The 20,002-nt window shown below is 41.3% G+C and overlaps 1 protein-coding gene across 1 annotated transcript; it reads left to right on the top strand.

Annotated features, from left to right (window-relative positions):
• The first annotated feature begins 389 nt into the window (after nt 1-389).
• Nucleotides 390-19,706, top strand: LOC111661267 (polyamine-transporting ATPase 13A3-like). The gene is given in 34 exon segments (XM_087176193.1): nt 390-1,151; nt 1,798-1,867; nt 2,700-2,873; nt 3,227-3,406; nt 3,525-3,595; nt 3,731-3,814; nt 4,358-4,427; nt 4,543-4,677; nt 4,830-4,902; nt 5,116-5,247; nt 6,017-6,076; nt 6,079-6,183; nt 6,304-6,461; nt 6,538-6,726; nt 7,881-7,942; nt 8,842-8,992; nt 9,236-9,358; nt 9,463-9,480; nt 9,641-9,791; nt 9,959-10,079; nt 10,849-10,973; nt 11,061-11,224; nt 11,657-11,788; nt 11,942-12,021; nt 12,152-12,194; nt 12,856-12,965; nt 13,250-13,346; nt 13,788-13,860; nt 14,000-14,177; nt 14,721-14,902; nt 15,264-15,352; nt 15,436-15,516; nt 15,801-15,896; nt 17,117-19,706. Coding segments are annotated over 33 exon segments (3,741 nt in total). The 5' UTR covers nt 390-1,151; nt 1,798-1,816; the 3' UTR covers nt 17,300-19,706.
• Nucleotides 19,707-20,002: the final 296 nt, after the last annotated feature.

Here is a 20,002-nt window from a genome sequence, read left to right as displayed (position 1 = left end):
AGGCACTGGTACGTCGTTAAAACGCATCAACTCGAGCTTATTATGGTGTTTATGACATGTGTAGATGTGTTATGGAGAGATGAAGCAAAAGGCGCTGCAGCTCAGCAACTTGCGAGACTGTTATATGACTTTGCACCACGTAGGTAAAAGTTACTGCGACTGGAAGTCTCTTTGCATTCGCCATGTGTTTGCACAAGATATCGAATTGCACCAGTGTGGAAAGTGTCATTTTAGGGTTTCTCAGTTTGCGCATATAAAGCGTGAGTTGTTCAGTGTCTATGAAAAGTGAACACTTCCTTAGACTTTGCTTTATTGTTTTACAACTGAACTGTGTTGAGGTTATTGGGGTTTGCTGACACTTGCATGTCCTATAATGTTAAAACTCTAACTCTAATAAGCATAAACCACTGTTGGCACAAGTTGTCACTCCCTGAAGTCAGAGGAGGCATCTTCTGCAGCAGTTACACTCTTGAGTCAGTTGGTTTGTATCAGCTCTGCACATCTGTGCAAAAAGAGCTGTGAAAGTTTGAGGTCCTGCCACAGACTCTGGTTTGGACAGAAGTCTGGACTTGATGTGGAAACCGTTGCTGTGTAGCTTTGGCTTTATGTTTGGGGTCTTTGTCCTGCTGGAAAAATAAATCTTATCCCAAGTCTGGATCCGCAGCAGGGGTGCAAGCAGGATTTCTATTTATTTCTGTTGTATAAGCCTTTCTGGGACCTGGTGCAGAGGAGCAGTCTCACAGGCTCATGCTGCCACCACCAGGGTTCATGTTGGGGAAGGTGTTCGTGGTATGAGGTGTTACATGGATAAGGTTTGACATAGTATTTAGAGTGATGGACTCAACCTTTGTCTAATCAAATCATCACAGAGGCTCTTTGTACTTTTAAATTTGTCATAGTAAACATGTTGAGAATTTATGCCATCAGTTATTTGTGTCGTATGTTTTTGCCAAACCTTTTTAAGAAAAATATTTTTCTTTGCTTAAAGTGTCAAAAAAAATGAATCTACTGTAACATGAAGTTGTGAAATAATAAGTCCATGGTGTGTTATCTTAAGAAATAGAGTTAGTTTTTGTGTTATTTTTCTCAGTTTGCAGGTGACGGCTCTTATTGGCAGGTCTGGTCAGAGAGACGGCGAGTCAAACATTACTGTAGGTGTGACTGTTATTGAACATGATTGTGTGTGCACAGTGCAAAGGTTTCCAGGTATCTGCTCAACAGTGTATCACACAGATTGGCCTCACGACTTGATGTCAAAAAAATTGTCAGTTAATTGAGTTGGGATCATGCATAAGCAAGATTTCTGATACATATCACTTGAGGCCTTAAACACAGTGTCCATGTGGCGGCCCTGAGGAAGGTAGGTGAGGTCGTCACTTGCGTAAAAGATCTTTGTTCCTTACAGACAGCTCGTTATTTACTAAGCAGGGGTAATGTAAGTCAGGCTTTTCCTTGCTGTACACGGATCTGTATGTTACAAACATGACTCATCTTAATTGTGTTTATATCTTTAACTCCACACAAATAAATTCCACTTCTTCTCTTTGTCTCCAGAGGTGAAAATTAACTCATGTAATAGAAAAGTAAACGAATCCCTGACCTTCTTTTTCTTGCTTTGGGCGTTTTTTTGCTTCTGAAGTCATAAAACTGAATCCTTTAATGTCCTTGGCCGACACTGGAGTTGCAACATCTCTTGCTGACCTGACAGAGCTGAAGACTTCTGTAATGACAAAGCTTCAGCAAGTTAAACACCGGTTGGAGATATAGTTAACTTTTTTCCTTTGTCTTTCTTCGTAGTTGTTGAACGTCTGACAGAATGAAGATGAGAGAGGTGAAGATAATAAACAAGGGCCTGGAGGATGAGATGGTAAATATCACTTCCCATCTTACTGCTAGTTTCCCTCAATCGTTTTATTTTGTGTCGACTGTCGACCTCTTTTGTCTTTTCTTAGAACAATCTCCAAAATATTAACTCTGTGTAGTGAGAACAGTTGGGCGGTTTTCGGTTGGTCAGCTGATTACAAGCTTAATTACATTCCTGTGATTGAAGGGTGTCACACAATTTGTGAATAATTGGTGACTCTTGTGTGTGTACTTCTTAAAGGACATATGCTTCAGGGGATTCGAATGAAAGCAGCCTTTGATTTGATTTGAAATGTAATCTCACTCACTGAAATCACTACGAGGTCGTTTGGAGGATTTGGAAATGTCATAGTGATAATGGATCTTAAACTGGTTTAGATTCAGAGGGGCTGAATGCCACAATGCTTTTAGTAATAGTTTGACATTTTTGGGGAATATGATTATTCACTATGATGCTGAGTTTTATCTAGTCACTTAGCTTCACAGAAAGACTGGAAATGAAAAAAACAGTCAGTCTGGCTTTAAATACCAGCACCCATAAAGGTCACTAATGGGTGGTACTCCCAGTTTGTCAGAGAAGAGCCAGGCTAGATGTTTCCCCATGTTTCCAGTATAATTGCTAAACTAATAGCTAACCGGCTGCTGGTTGTAGCTTCATATTTAATTCTTTTATCTACCATGAGCGCAGGGGCTGCAGTTTGTTTTGAGTTAATCCCACATACACTGTCCTGCTGCTGTAAATACTCACCAAAGCCTGCAGCTAAAAATAGTTACTAATGAATGCAGTGTTTACATCTGTCCCTTCAGTCTCTTTACATCAGTACGTCCTTGTGCAGGAGGTGTGGGGGTACCGGCCCTGTCTGTGGAAGATGATCCTGGTGGGCGTAGGTGCTGTTTGCTCCTGTGGTCTCCTGCTGCTGCTGCTCTATTGGCTGCCTGAGTGGGGCGTCAAGGGCACCTGCACACACACCTCGCTGAGGGACGCGCACACACTGCTGCTCAGGACCACAGTACTTGCTTTCTTTTTTCAAACACCTAACTTGTTTTGCTTTATTTGTAATACATAAACACACTTGTAAGGTCTGCATTTGTAGCTTAAATGAGGCGATCGCTGTCTTCACCTGCGAAAACAAACACATTTTTGTGGATTTAGATTTAACGCATCTTGTCTGTGTGAGTGAATCTGTTGCTTCTTTCAGTGGATTTTGAGTTAACATCTTGTACAGCATATCATACCACTGTACACAGATCATCCAGACCCTTGTTACATTCTTTGGCACGCACACTGTAAACACTACAAATGATAAGTTCAGTGTTGCCTCACGGCCAAGGGAAAATGTAATTCTTTGTATTGTTATCACAGGATGAGTTCAGGCAGTGGTTTCGAGCCAAAGTACATGTGATGTTGGCTCCGGGAAAGAAACCCTTCGACAGCTTGGATCTGCAGCCCACGGCTCAGCTGCCGAACGGAGACGGAGACCACAGCGTCAGCGCTGTGCACGAGGAGCATCATGGGAAATTTGCTGAGAGGCAGAATGCTCAGGTAACTCAGTGGAAACTGTGTCTGCCTTTTCTTAACATGCAGTAAAGTTTGGAGTCTAGATTTTTTTAACACAGTCGATATCTGACCACCTCCTCCCCCTCTGTTCTCCCCTCCTTAGATCCACTACTTCACCCACCACAGCACTAAATACTACTGGGATGATGAGACACAGAACTTTGACACGTATAAGTAAGAGGCCCACTGAAAAACACTGTATTTTTCTGCTTTCATTCATTAAAACCTTTTCCTGTTGATGTGATCAGAAAAACACTCCGGTGTAAATCCAGGCTGCAGTAGTCATGAATATGTGTGTGACTTTTCTAGAGGCCTGGAGGATGTGAAGCTGAGCTGTTCAAGTGTTCACTCTGACCACAGCTCTGGACTTTCTAAAACACTGCAGGACTACAGGTACACAACATGCACACACACGTCCTCTTTTCCTACGGTTTGTTTTGTGATGCACTTCCATCTCATTCAGTAATTTACAGAAGAAGGTGTCGGGTTATAGAGCCCTGTGCAAATTGTCATTAAAGGAGCTATTTGTAAGTTTTGCTATTGCTGCATAGCTAACGTTAGCATTAACAGCTGCTTACTTACCATTATTGCCAAGAGCTTCAGCCATTGTTGATTTTACAATACGAGAGGTTATAATACTGGATGCAAAAAGGAATCAGTATCAGAGAGTGGTGAGACGGCCAGACTGGGCCGTAGCTAGCTGGTTAGCATGCTAACTTCAGGAGAAGAAAACATGTGATGGAGACAAGAGTTAACATAAGTGTTTCTTTCCACCACTGGAGACAGCTGTTGGTGAGTAAAGGAATGAAGTTTGATGCTGAACAGCTAATGCTAACATTAGCTTTGTAGCAATAGCAAAAACTTACATATAGCACCTTTAATGTTCTTTCCTACATATGAAACGTGTCGCTGTTTTTTCTAATTCCTTTTCAACAGGAGGTTGTTTTTCGAGGAGAATGAGATCGCTGTGAGAGTGCCCTCTCTATTCAAGCTCCTCATAAAGGAGGTGAGTTTAGGGCTTAGCTTATCAAGTACGACACCTCCTCTATTAACATACCAGTCATATGATGAATGCCCTCTCTCATGCTGTCAGCCTGTGTTTCTGTCTCCTCCTCCGTCAGGTCCTGAATCCTTTCTACATCTTCCAGCTCTTCAGTGTTATTCTGTGGAGCGCAGAGGACTACTACTACTACGCCACAGCCATAGTGTTCATGTCTGTCATTTCAATAGCTACCTCACTGTATACCATTAAAAAGGTGAGTCATGCCTGAAGGTTGTGAAGTGAGCGGACACATTACAAACATACAAACTTGTATGGGAGATGCACGGTGGTAGCAGTGTCAGTTAATAATCGTATTCATAAATGTTGTGTGTTTTTTCAGTTGAGTCAGTGTCTCTGTCATTTCAGCAATACGTGATGCTACATGACATGGTGGCAGCACACAGTGTGGTCCGTGTTTCGCTGTGCAGAGGAAGTAAAGGTGAGCTCTCCCCTCCGATTGTAACAGAGCCGCAGATTAGTGAAAGCAGGAGTTCAATCATTCACGAACGACTGATCTTCTCTTAAACGTGTTGATGGTGTACAGCAATAATAATTCATTAATACATAAACCGCATTATTGATCTCTGATAGCATCCTCACGATTGCAGGATGTCTTTTACACCGCGCTCTCTCTCTTATTGCTGCCCCTAAGATATTGAAGAGGCCATGTCGACGGAGCTTGTGCCCGGTGATGTCGTCATCATTCCAGCCAATGGGATGATCATGCCCTGCGACGCCGTGCTCATCCATGGAACCTGTATTGTAAATGAGAGCATGCTGACAGGTTGTGTTTCTCTATAGATGCTCCCTCCTCACAGTTAACACAGAGTCTCATTTCTGTTTTTAAGATGGCGTCGAAGGGGAGGAACATGCCTCGGTCTTTCTGTGATATTAGAGACTTTTCTCCTTTTCTGTTGTTCACAGTGCTTGTCGTGGAGGAAAGTGATTTACTGCCAGCTCTGTTTTTTACTGAAGATAATTCCAAAATATCCAGTTTTGAGTTTTAAAGATGCAGTCCTTGTCATGTATGGCTTTGTCTCCTCATGACGCAACTACTGCTACAGAAATCGCTCAACTAGTACAAAATGCAGCTGCTAGACTTTTATCTGAAAACCAGAGAAATGAGATCGTATTTGTCTTTAGCTTCTCTTCACTTGTTACCCATTTGTTGTAGATTTAGAGGAACGACCTGCCTGAAGAGCTCAAGCCCGACAACTCACTAGCTTTTTATCAATCAGCCTGTCAATAATAATTTATGTTGTATTGTCAGATGTCTCATAATGTTTAATACAGTACACATCTTAGATCTTTAAATGTGTTTTACTGATATCTGTTAGTTCATATATAAATACATTTCAAGGCTCTAAGTTCAAGATAAAACTAAAACTAAATACAGTGAATTTACAGAAACTCGTTGTAAAAGTGCCATATTTTATGACATGCTCTCATCATGCACCGGCTTGTGTTCACACTTGTGCACAACACTGCAGCTGCTGTCCATGTTTGAGATGTGCTTTTTGTTGGACGTCTGTTCATTCTCCCTTCATCTCCAGGAGAGAGCGTGCCGGTTACCAAGACCAGTCTACCCAGTTTAGGTGAGGATGCAGCCGGGAGCTAAATATAGAGGAGCATAAGAGACACACCCTGTTCTGTGGCACCCACGTGATCCAGACGCGCTTCTACACCGGTGAACTGGTGAAGGCTGTTGTGGTCAGAACAGGTGAGACCGACCGAGAGAAACAGATAACAACAGACTGATCGCCCTCACGGTGGCACATATTCAGCCTCTGTAAGTGTTTACAAGACAATGATCAAATCTTACTGCTTCCTGCTCCCACAGGCTTCAGCACAGAGAAAGGCCAGCTCGTGCGATCCATCCTCTACCCCAAACCCACAGACTTCAAGCTGTACCGCGATGCGTACCTGTTCCTGCTGTGTCTGGTGGGGGTGGCAGGGATCGGCTTCATCTACACCATCGTCCTCAGTATAATGAACAAGGTACAGCTGCTCTTACAGAGGAAATACAAGCTTCTCAATGTCAACTCATGATGGTTTGTTTCTCGATCCCGTCCAGGTTCCAGCTAAAACCATCATCATTGAATCTCTGGACATCATCACCATCACTGTGCCGCCGGCCTTACCGGCGGCCATGACAGCCGGTATTGTGTACGCGCAGCGGCGTTTGAAGCGCGTCGGCATCTTTTGCATCAGTCCCCAGAGGATCAACATGTGTGGTCAACTTAACCTGGTTTGCTTTGACAAGGTAGTCCAAAGCACATTTTGTCTTGTTGTGCAGTTTAGTTTTCTTGTGAAGAATTCAGTCGATGCAGTTTGTATCGTTGAATTTCAGGCTCTGTTTTCATCATGCGTCACAGGATCATGTGTTGGAACTGTCCTTGACTTGGACTGAATAAAATCTTGACTCAGAATGCATGAAAATGAGTTATGAAGCATCCGAAACCCACTTCCACTTCAAGTACAAGTTCTGGTTTGAGACTGACTTCATGGTTTTATGACCCTAACCCATAAATGTAAAATGAATCCTGTCCTGAGGCAGAGCTGAGGTTGTGCAATGACTCAATTTGGCCACAACATCAAGCACCACACATTTAAAATCTGTAAATGCTCTGATGTTGATTTAGTTGGAAATCATCCTATATCATCTATAAAAGGAGCAGCGACACTGTACGAGCTTAAATGTTCATTGAAGCTGCTTATAGCATGAAATGTTCTTTTCATTATTACACATGTAATGAGCAAGGACATGTTTTTTTAGTCTGTTGGTTCTGGACTGTTGGAAAAACAGGACAAGTCATTTGAAAAGGTTTACGTGGGCTCTAAACATTTTCTAGACCAAGTAATTAATTGAGAAAAGAAACAGATGTATATATGTAAGTGCTGAAAATGAGTTGCAGTTGACATTAGTCCCTAAATCAAAGTTTGGTTTGTGAGTGCACAGATGGTTTCCTGTGAGGGAGTCACATCGCCGTCATAGCTGTAATTCATCGCTGCTTGAAAGTGTTTTAAAAAAAGAAAAAACTCTTTATAGTTGTGGATTTCTGTGGATAAAAATCCACGACTATAACAACAGTCTCAAATCTAAAACAGCAGCAAAGTGTTTCTGTCTGAACAACGTCTTTGAAGAAGCTGACAGTTGCTTTACTTTGTATTTTAGTAGTGCTCAGAAAGTGTGTGTGCATGTCGTTGCAGGTTAGGAGCAAGTTCCTGTGAATACAGATTAACTAGATTGTAGATTACGAAAAGACCCTAAGAATAGTTCATTATATGTGTTTACTATAATTTAAAGTTGCACCAAACACCTGCCCCTCTCAGAGTCGTGGGCTGTTTAGATTCATTTCATATTCTGAGACGTGATTACTAAGTGTTGTTGCACATCTGTATTTGTTTCTCCTTCAGACTGGTACTTTGACTGAGGATGGTTTGGACCTGTGGGGTATTCAGAGAGCTGAAGATGGCAGGTAGGAGGTGGCCTCTTGCCTTTGGCTTTGTTGGGAAATACAAACACATCTGCGTCAGTTTTCGGGGAGCAACTGAGAGTCAAAAGCCTGGAGGGAAATGATGACGGCAGCTGGAGCAGATGTTGTAGGAAAGCAGCTTATTTTACTCTTCAAACTGTGGGAATGGATTTTTCTTCAGTGTTCTGGCTGTTTTCATGCCAAACGAGGGGGATTTCCTTTTCTTTGACATTCCTCAGAAGCTAGGGTTGACTTGAGTGTAGTAGGATGATATTTATATGAAATTTCCTAACTTGGCATTCAGTTTATTTCATTGTAACATCTCTGTTGTTAGGCGGTTGTGTGTAAATATGCACAACAATCAACAGGACTCTTTATGACAGTAGTGAATTGAATTTCTATATGATTTTTGCATAAATGGGAGTACTGTAAGAAAGTACTGTACCTTGATTTGTCTGCTATTCAACTTGCTAGACTGGCCACAAAGGGCTATTCCTGTCCGGCTGTTTTATCTAGAAACTGTTTCTTGAGATTACACACTTGAGGAATCTAAAAGAAAAGTAAATGCGTCCACTCTGTCCTAAACATACCGTCCCAGAACGTTGGAGAAAGAAATATATTCACAGACGCTTAAACACCCAAAACGTTGTTTACTAAAAAATGTTACTAATAATGTCTAATAATGTTGTTCTGTGGGTGTTTTGATTCTTATCTCTCTCTGGAAAAGGTTTCTTGTCTGTCAGTAAAAAAACATTTTTGTAGCGTTTGCACATGATGTCATTAGTAACCACAAGAGCACTTACATGACCTTATTTACACAGCATTATATTTGTATGTAATTTGCTCCTGTCATGGTCACAAACAGTCCAACTGCTGAGTCAGATCCTCCCTCTCCGTCGCAGCTTTTCTCCGCCAGAGTCTGACGCAGCGAAAGAGAGTCTGGTGAACTCCGCCTTTGTGGCCTGCATGGCGACCTGCCACTCGCTGACCAAGATAGAGGGCGAACTCTCCGGGGACCCTCTAGACCTCAAGATGTTCAGCGCCACAGGCTGGGTGAGGAACAGCGATCAGTGTTTTACTCTAGTCACAGGAACCGCAGCTTGCTCGGATACCAGTCTGTACATGAATTATGCAGCAGCGCGCTCGTCGCTTTGGCAGAGTGACTCGGCTAAAATGGTTAAAGTCTGGTACCCGGGATACTCCAGCATGAACAGCAGAAAACAACTCTTCCCTTCAAGAGGAAGCTGAGACTGAGACATTATTAAGTCTTTATCATATAATCTCATTTTTCTTTAGATCCTAGAGGAGCCCACAGAGGAAGAGACCGCACTCCACAATCCCATAATGCCCACTGTGGTGCGACCTCCAAAGCACGCCGACCCTGAAGCCAATCAGAACAACCTGCTCACTCAGAACATGGTACAGTGGCTCTCCATGCCTTTATTTGGGCTTTACAGAAATATATTTATTTTTTAAGGTGTATTTTAATATCATTCAATCAATCACATATTTTCCTTTTTCAGGAGTTATCTGAATTATCAGTAAGTAAAAACTTAAAGCAAAGAGTTTGACTTTTTTGGGGAAATATACTCGTTCACTTTTTTAATTAGTGTGTTATCAATCTGTTCATTAAATTCTCAGCCAATAAAGCAAGTAAGTAGCTGTATTGTGTGTGTACAACATGTGTCTTTTGCCCCTCAGACTTGTGAGATCGGTATCGTGCGTCAGTTCCCCTTCTCCTCGCTGCTGCAGAGGATGAGTGTGGTGGTCAGGAGGTTGGGGGAAAAACACATGCACGGCTACTTGAAAGGAGCGCCGGAGATTGTGGCCAGCCTCTGCAAACAGCACACAGGTCTGACACTTCCCCCACATGTTTCCTCCATTGATCCATATAAAGATACACAAAGTAATTGCATATCTTTCAGTGTCTTTAGGTACAACCTCTCTGCACTTATTAAAAAAACAACAACAAAAAAACAAAACCAGGCCAGACTGACACGGCTCTGTCCTTCTCTTCAGTCCCACATAGTTTTGCAGAGACTCTGGAGACTTACACCAGGCAGGGCTTCAGGGTTATTGCCCTGGCTCATCGACAGCTGGAGTCCAAACTCTCCTGGCACAAAGTCCAGAGCCTCAGCAGGTACGTCTCCATTCACAGATAACACCGTCCACAGTACATGCGGCTACTGACGGAAAAAATCCCTGAATTATCCCACCCAGAAACACTGTAACTCTGTCGGAAATCAGCTTTGTCAATTTGCTGATTTGATTCCATTGATAACTGGGCAAACATCACATGAAATGACATAATGTCCAAATATCTTCAGTGCTGCCACAGCGGGGCGGAAAATGTTCCAGTTATCTAAAACATGCCAGAATTTGGTGTCAAAGAATCTCAGGCTCAAACTTCAAACTATTTGTTTGACTCACTATGTTGCAACAGGCAGGGAGAAATCCATCATAGAAAAGCAGTAAAAGCATTAGTTTTTCCACCAACAGTAGACTCCACCTGTCACAGTGCACTGCAGCCACAATGTATTGCGCAACTTGAGTCAAAGGTCGTGATAGCAATCGTAGACTCACCCCGATATTAACGATTAAGTTGGTTTTTCTTGCCTCATTTACACATTCCCGCCCCTGTCTGGATGTTTGCCGTCATTCTGATAAATGTAGAAAATCATTAACTGAAGTAGATGTGGACAAGGAAGGTTAGCAGGAGGGCAGGATGTCAAATAAGAGAATTACAACCCTTCATCACATATTTATGATGTCTATTAATGACAAATCAAAAGTTGTGTCTTTTATTGTCTTTCACCTTCACTGATTCCCTGAAATCTGAATCTATAACGTGACTCTGAAACAGTTTGGGTGATAAATCAATGGTGAGATGGTTGCTGTGTTGCTTTCAGGGACCTGATAGAGACCAACATGGAGTTCCTCGGTTTGATCATCATGCAGAACAAAATAAAGCAGGAAACTGCCGGGGTGTTACGTGAATTACGACAAGCTAACATCCGCACACTGATGGTCACAGGTAACGCAGCTCAGTGTGTTCAATGACTCATGACTTTCTGTGTCAGCACGCTCTCATTTTCCTTCTTTCTCCTGCATCGTCTGTTAGGTGACAACATGCTGACGGCCATATCAGTGGCTCGAGACTGCGGCATGATCCGTGCACACGAGAAGGTCATTATAGCAGATGCTGTGCCTCCTAAAGATTTACAGTCTGCTAGTATCACGTGGCATTACAGAGAGAATCCCGCTCAGACAGTCAAAGACAATCAGGTAAGACAGAAACTCTCAGAGCCACTGAGTAAAAGAGAATATAAACAACACATATATCTCCATGGTCTCACAGGCAGCCTGATCATTATTACCATCATCGGTCAGGGAAGAAACAAAGTGCCCTGCTGTTTGAGACCTGCATGCTCAGGCATGTGTTTGCAGTCATTTGTACTTCAAACAGTCTTGTTCTCAAATATCTGGACAAACTAAAGCAAAGAAATACACACTGCAGAGTTTGACATGCTCGGTGTGAATGTCTCTGTAGGCAGTCGTTGTTCCGGAGCATTTATCAGCAGCCCAGTTTGCATGAACCGGTCAGAAAAGAGCACAGGAAGGTGTCTATGAAGGAGACGTTTGTCAGGTTAAAGCTGAAGCTCTACAACGTTATTCCACGAGCTTTGCTCGACAACTGACTCGTCCTCTCTTCTCTAGAGCGTGGAGATAAACCTGGAGGAAGGGATGTGTGACAAGCGTCAGGCTCTGCAGGAACAAAGCTATCACTTCGCTGTGAGTGGCAGAGCCTTCGCTGTCATCGCTGAGCACTTCCCTCAACTCGTCCCAAAGGTACAGGCCTGTATATGAGCATCTGCATATTCAGATTAGTATTAGTTTTAAAGCCACGTGGAGTTCACTGAAAAGAGAAATGATCGAGTTTCGGTTGTCATGTCTTTTGGGTGTTGCTGTAATTCTTTGTCTGTCCACATGGGGGCGGTGCAGCTCGTGCTGAGAGCCTCTGTGTTTGCACGCATGGCTCCAGACCAGAAGACTCAGCTGGTGGAAGTCCTGCAGAGCATCGAGTGAGTCTCTCATTGATTTTGTGGCTTTGGTTTTTGTCTGTTACAGAGCTTCATTTCAGTCTTTGTGATTTTGTAGCATCGTCATCTGTGGCAAATGTTTAACTTTCAGCCACTTTGTTTTACCTTCCAGCTACACTGTTGGGATGTGTGGTGATGGTGCTAATGACTGTGGAGTAAGTATGGATTAAATGTTTCCAGTACGTGCAAATCATAATTCTTTCTATACAAGTATCCTGAGGTACTTAATCAGCTTGAATTTATGTTTTTGGTGCAATGTTTTTTACACTTTATTCTGAATATTTTCTTTCTGTCAAAACTAATTGCTGATTAGTTTAATCTGAGCCAAGAACTGTGACAATTCATTCCAGGTTGACCCACATGAGTGAATCAATATCTGATGGGACACCATGACACAAGAGGTCACACCTGAAAATACCCATGTGTCCTTGTCTGTTAAGGCAAAAGAATTCAAAGCAGCTACTAATGTTTGTGGGTAGTGGAGGGAAAAGTATTCAAATCCTTTATTCAGGTAAAAGCAGCAATAGCACAGTCCAGTAAAAGTAAATATCCTGTAATTAAGCAAAAGTGTGTTTAATTAAGAAGTGTGAGTATCAGAATTAGAAGTGAGTATCAAAAATAAAAGTGTCATTCTCATGAACCGTTTTAAATCATCAATGGCCGACCCCGGGCCTTCTTTCTGCTCTCTTGGTTCTCTTAGGTAGATAAAAACTACGAAAGGACAGGATTATTATTATTATTTATTTTCCACCTTTAGTTCCAGGTATTACTGTTAAAGCAAAGCGATTTCTAATAATGAAGTTTTCTCTCCTTCAGGCTCTGAAGAGAGCTCACAGTGGGATTTCTCTGTCCGAGCTGGAGGCCTCTGTTGCTTCACCCTTCACCTCCTCCACCTCGAACATCTCCTGTGTCCCCAACCTCATCAGGTAGCTTCTCATGGATGCTATCATTCAGAATAGAGAATTTTAAATACCAAAATATATCAAAATGTGTGTCACCAATGGTTTTACACAAGATTGCAAACTTCTCCCTGTCACTACAACACAGGGCTCACGGTTACACTCATATACACTCATAATTAGTTCATAGGTTTGACTTGAAACTAATTACAGCAGTAGAAATTTTAGAGCCGACCTTAAAAGTTTTCTGAGCTGCAAAGCACAAAAATACTGAGCTGTGAAATTCTGTATCTGATTTTCTCATCCTCCAGGGAGGGTCGAGCCGCCCTCATAACATCATTCTGTGTGTTCAAGTTCATGGCTCTCTACAGCATCATCCAGTACCTCAGTGTCACCCTGCTCTACTCGGTAAACACAAGGCTCTTTCTGATTCTTACGTTTCACTCCACATTGAAAGGGTGAAAATTATCAAAAACACGTTATTGAAGCTGCATGTTTTATTGGTTCGTGTGGATATTGTTCACACATGAGACACAGAAGGTGAGGAGCAAAGATGTGAGGAGCAAGCAGGAGCAAGGTGCAAAGGTGTGTGTGTGTGTGTGTGTGTGTGTGTGTGTGTGTGTGTGTGTGTGTGTGTGTGTGTGTGTGTGTTGGGGGGGAGGGGTTTTCAATCTGACCACAGAGTGACACGTCAGTCGTTTTTGTTCCTGAGAAAAGTCAGTAAAACACATCGACTGTGACGCGGTGTGATCACATTCATTTGCACTGGAGCTGAAGTCAGTCGGTGTCGATCCCTTCGTCTGCTGCTGTGTGATCGTTGATTCATCTTCAACATTTCTGATATTATAGATCCTCAGCAACTTGGGAGACTTCCAGTTCCTCTTCATTGACATCGCCATCATTCTCATCATTGCCTTTACAAGTGAGTAGCGTGAAGGCGAGCACCAAAAAATCCTTTTAATCAATTGAGTTTTGTGAGTCAGACAAAAGCAATCAAATACAACATTAACTTCTGGAAAAGCAACTCACTGATGCTGCCTTTTTCTCGTTTCTGTCCTCAGTGAGTCTGAACCCGGCGTGGAAGGAGCTGGTGTGGCGTCGCCCCCCGTCCAGTCTGATCTCCGGCCCGCTGCTCTGCTCGGTTCTGACCCAGATCCTCACCTGCCTGGTCTTCCAAGTCCTGGCTTTCCTCTTAGTGCGACAGCAGAGCTGGTATGAGATATGGACACCTCAGTCAGAGTGAGTAATACGTCTGAAATTAACACCTGCCCAATGATAAATCAGTAAATCACTAAATGGTAAAGACATAAATTATAAATTATAGTAAATTACACACTGTGCTTAATGTACACTTCACCCTGGCTCCCCCTTTGGATTGCTGCACAAATCTCCAGCTTTTTAAAAATTCAAATAGTAACAATGAAGTGAAACCAATCAAAAAGAAAAAAAAGGCACAAAATAAGCTGTATAAATTAGTTTTAAATTGCAATTGAATTTACTTCTGCATTATCTTGACTCCTGCAGTATCTGATTCTAGAAATAATGTTGAAAAACTCCCTGTCAAATTGTATTTCAAGAACAGATTTTATACAATGTAAACTGGTTAGTAATCAAAAAGAAGAAAAACAGCAGTACAGAGGGAAACTGTCTAAAAACTGTGACATTTTTTAATTCTAATACTTTCCTCTCTGTTTATTTTTTCCCGGCTTCCTGGTTTATGAACTTTTCAGCAGTATGATTTAACTGTCTACATTTGCCCCTCTGTTGTTTCTCCACCTGCAGCGCCTGTAACGTTTCCAGCTCGAGTCTCTCTCACAGCCAGAACGTAACCACTCCTCACGACCACAAAAACATCAGGAACTACGAGAACACCACCCTCTTCTACGTCTCCTCCTTTCAGTACTTGGCTGTGGCCATCATCTTCTCCAAGGGAAAGCCATTCAGACAGCCAAGCTACAAGAACTGTAAGACTTACGTAGTCCTGCTGGAGAGCAGATTGTCTCAGTAATGTATGTGGCAGGAGATTAGAGTCAGCGCAGAATGAGTTTGAATTTTCCAAGCACATTTTGAACTGTGGCATCATAATTAATAAGCAGGAATTTTTAGTGTAGTATATAAGTATATATTTTAAAGATTTAAAGTTGTTGGAGAAGTAAATGTAATTCCTGTAGACTTTAATTTTCCTAAATGCGCCCTTTCCTTTTATAAATCAAGTTTTTCTACCGGCAGCAATCCAGTCCTATATATATATGTGTGATGCTCTTGCAAGTTGAAAACAACTATAAAACGCTGTTTGACCGTATTTCTGTATGTTTATCTCATAAGGGCCGTTCATGCTGTCCTGCATCGCTCTGTATATGTTCCTCCTCTTCATCTTGCTGCATCCTGTTCCGGCCATCGACAACTTCCTGGAGGTAAACCCCGTGTTTCTTTCCGGGTGTTGCATGAAGTTGGTGAAAACCGTGTGTGCTCATCCCGCTGCTCTGCCTCCCCTCAGATCGTGTGTGTTCCCCACGACTGGCGCATTACACTGGTGGTCATTGTCATAGTGAATGCGGCTGTGTCTTTCATGCTGGAGGTACACATCACACCCTACAAGCTCTCCCTTACTGATCTCCTTTGTTTAAATTAGAAAACTGTGATTTGCATGCATTGATTTTTTTTTTTTTTTTCCCGTCCTTAATTAGTGCTCCGTAGTAGCTTCATTGCTGCCTAATGAATGAAATCAATGAATCTTTTTTCTTTTTAAGTTTGCATTTGAGTTATTTTTGTCTTTGTGCGTCTGTGGCTGAAACCCAATCTTCATCCTCCCTGTCATGTTTGATCGGCTGAGTCTCAAGTTCCCACTGAAATCTCCCGTAGATTTTGATCCTTGACATCATCTTGTGGAGGCTAGTTTTCAGAGGCAGTCAGGGGGCAAACCGCCCCACAGAGTCCGGCTCTGCTGCCACACCTCAGGTTGGGAAGCTTTTGACTACACTTTTTTCTGTTTATGCCTCATTTCACTGTGTAGATAGTGACACCTTTTCCTTAACTCTGGTCTGATTCTCTTGCTTTCTTGCATATTTTCTTCTGATGATCTGTTTCACGTATAAAATGCCAATAATATAGACTCTATAGGTTAATACAAGCAACTAAACCAATACGAAAATGCAATATATGGGCCTATTTCAGAGTGATGTTGCCCTATATGTCACCTAAAAGGGGATATATTATTATCATATATATACATTCTCTGGATATTTCTGGATATAAATTTATTACATACCCATAAATACCCCTGATAAAATACATGTATATATATTAAAAGTATCTATATGATCTTATATGGTATAACATGTTGCAAGCATATGTGTTAATGATATATATATATAATTTATATAAGGTAATTTATTTAAACATAAAATATTGAAACATATAAAAATACATATAAAAATTCTATATGCTTATTGTGTTTAAACATGTCTCTCTGTATGTCTGTCTAACCCTCAGACTTTTGGAACCACTATATAATATCTACATGGATTGATATATTTTTATGTAACATATTTCTACAATATAATCATACATACATAAACATTTGTATGGGATTGACATATATGTCAGTATATGAAATTGTTCCAATTTCTAATAGGTTTCATATAATCTTTTGTATGTTTTTATAATTTTATATATACAAATATTTCATATATAGAAATTCAATACATGTACATATATTACATTTGTGTAATGTTATAAAATGTATATTATTCAACTTTTCATCTTTAACCTGTTGCTAATATTTTTTCTTTTTACATTATTTTACTGTTTTTCAGTCAAGAGCGGCTCGACTTTGTTGACATGTTGCTGCACATTTATCATGAACCACTCATAATCCTTGAAATATAAAAAATCAGCATAACTTCCTGATATTTATGCTGTAATCTGGTGAATTTTGAACACACACTTTGAAGAACAGAATTCAAATCTTCGCCCTCAACCAGTCCCAAAGTTTTCATATAAACAAAAATGAAAGTGTGTTGCTTGGTTGTTCAGGTTGTTCTGGTCACATAAACAGAAAATTAAATTCTCATGAGACTCACTTGTTCATTCAGAAGAGATATAAATAATATAAATATCTATAATGTAACCTCACTAACTAGTTTTCTCTACCATGTTCATACTGCACATGATCCCAGGTGGCCAATGACCGCTGGGCCTCGTCCTTCCTCTCCTGGTTGTTCTGTCGGAGAAACAAGCCTCCAAGGGTGCGCTACATGCACCTGGCCCTGGAGCTGCAGGACGACTCCGACTGGCCCCCCAGACCCTCCACGGTCACCTACGCCAGCGATCCACAGTCCCCCATCTCAGCCCCCCTCTGACACCAACGTGACCAACGAGCAAACTACTGCACAGACTAAATCTAAAGCCCCCGACAAGCCTGTATGTTGAGTGAGCACGAGTCAGAGATGTTACGGATGGTGAGATGATTTTATTTAGGAGGTGGACCCTAACGGATGCCAGCTAACAAGCCTTCATGAAGAAGAGGAATCCTGTTTTGAATGACTGATACTGTGAGCTGCTCATACATAATGTTCTCTTCCATTTTGATTCATCAAGGTCATCAGAATGGACAAACTTCCAGCACTTGGATTTTAGTCGTATTGTCGTAACACACTGCTGAAACCTGAGCCAGAGGCCTCTGTTAAAGGAATAGTTCAGTGTTTTCGGAAATACTATGCATTTTTTTTTGCTTTCTTGCAGAGAATCAGATGAGAAGATGGATACCACTCTCATGTACTTATGGTAAATATGAAAGTAGTGACAGCAAGCGGTTAGCTTAGCTTAGCTTAGCTTAGCACAAAGACTGTGAAAAGTGTCAAACAGCTAGCCTGGCTCTGTCCAAAGTTAAAAATCTTTACAATCTGTATTTAAAGGGCCCGCAAAACGAGCCGACATGTCAGCCAGTGTCTTTGTGCCAACTGACCACAAGTACTGTATAAGTAAGCTACATGAAATCTTTTAAATTAGCAACATTAACATTACTGACTGAGTCACATCAAGTTGTCAAGCAACAACATTTTGCATGCTATGGAGCAAGTTAGCATGCAATTCCCTCCTATTTTCACAAAAGATATTATAGGCTACTCTTTACCAACTCACCTGGAACATCTACAGTGTCAGACACCTTTGTCCATGATGCATCTTTTATTAAATTTAAGTCTCTGGAAGCAAGCAGGGACATGATGTAAAGGACGGGGAAACATGCCACTGCAATTATCAGTGTCTCCTCCTTTGTGCTTGGGAAAAGATGTTTGATGGAAACAACAGATTACACGGTTGTGTTCTCTAGTGTTCTCCAGAGCAGAACACTGAACCGCGTCATAGCTGATTAACATAAAGTTGCCCAAGATGCGCTGCTAACAGGCATACCACTGCTCGCTGCCAAGAGATGCTGGCTCACGAAGAAAATTAATGACTTCTGCTTTCACCACGTTTTACCTTGCAGGTTTTATCTATACTTAAAGTCAAGGGTAAAAATTACCTATGGTTTTATGGGTGGTTAAGTCTCCGCTGGTTACCTGGCAGCCTCACGGTGATGACCACGCTCCAGGCTAGCTGCTCCTCCTGTTTTCAGGCTCTTTGCTAAGCTAAGCTAAGCTAAGCTACCTGGCTGCTAGCTGTAGCTTCGTATTCAGCCGTCAGGTGAACGCTAACGCTCAGTGTATTTCCCAAAGTGTTGAACTACTCCTTCAGTACGACTGGATGTTTTATTGTACTTCATTCCAATGGCAAACAAAATGCAACTACTACACTGGACAGTGAGTATGGTATAAGTTTGTTTTTTTCATTATCCGATCCAATATCTGAACCAAGTGAGAGGCACATTCTTTGGCGGTTTGACATCAGACACAGATACAGTATCCAGCTGCTGCTTTTCTCCTTCACTTGTCACTGTTAAAAGCACTGGATGAATCTTTCCACTGCTGCTAAAATATAAAAGTTGTAAAGCAGTTTGAGGTCATATGGATTCAAAGAAACATGAGGACTTATCTGTTTTTGCAGTTCTGTGAATATGACTGATACTGTTGTATTTCTATGACAGAAAACATTCCACTGCTGCATTTCTGTCTTAGAGTTGCTTCGCTGAAATTCTTCCTGTGGAAGAGAGAAGCAGAAATTTGTGTCCCTTTTTAAAAAAAAAAAGAAAAAGAAAAGTACTACCAGTACTGCAATAGAATCAAAATGAACCATTTCGTTATCCCTCGGATGCATTATGAAATGTTCTTTTACTCAATATATGAATTTTGTTTTTTTCTTTTTTTTTTAATGCAGGTTTGGCTTAATTACACCATTTAACATTACTAAGGTACTGTTCAGAGGTGATGATGTTTTAATTGATTAAACAAATTAAACAAAACAAATTAATCAAAATGAATCTTCAATTTTCAATTTTCAATCAATTATTTTCAAAATAGTTGATTTTAACGTTTGATTTTTATACAATACCTTTAGGTAACCGTTTACAGCTGTTGTACACAGCATATTTTTGTAGTTAAGTGTACAAAATGAAATAAATGTGAAAATAGAAAAGAATAATCACCAAAATGTCTCCATTATTACTATAAAAAAGAGCAAAGTTTTTAAGGGAATGTTTTTCAAAATTGCAATAAACTTATTTTCGTATTTCTACAACGTCACAAAAATGTTTTCAGTTTATGTCAACAAATATCCCGGTGTTTGCTCTGCAGAACTCCCATTACATTTCCCAATAAATCTGTATATTAAGCCACTCTTGCGTGCTTCGTGGGGGGCTGACCTTGGTCACACTTTTTCAGCCAAGACTTACTGATCAATTATGGGCTTTCCCAGCCTCCTCGCTGCCTGGCATATGGGCGCTTAAAGGCGCGAGAGTGGAGGAGAAAGAGGGGTATCATTTCATGTGGAGATCAGGGCCCATAGGCAGTGAATGGGTGGATTTAGAGGGGACTGTGAATAAGGGAAGGGGGTCCTCGCTTGTACCAAAAAGAAAAGAATCTCCCACAGATCAGGGAAGAGCCTTTTTGGGAATATTCATGATGAGG

Source organism: Seriola lalandi, unplaced genomic scaffold (genome assembly GCF_002814215.2).
Source record: "Seriola lalandi dorsalis isolate HSWRI2012SDOR001 ecotype SW California unplaced genomic scaffold, Sedor1 jcf7180002054542, whole genome shotgun sequence".
NCBI classification, from domain to species: domain Eukaryota; kingdom Metazoa; phylum Chordata; class Actinopteri; order Carangiformes; family Carangidae; genus Seriola; species Seriola lalandi.
The sequence above is the reverse complement of the archived record's forward strand: the minus strand, read 5'-3'. Positions and strand labels throughout refer to the sequence as shown.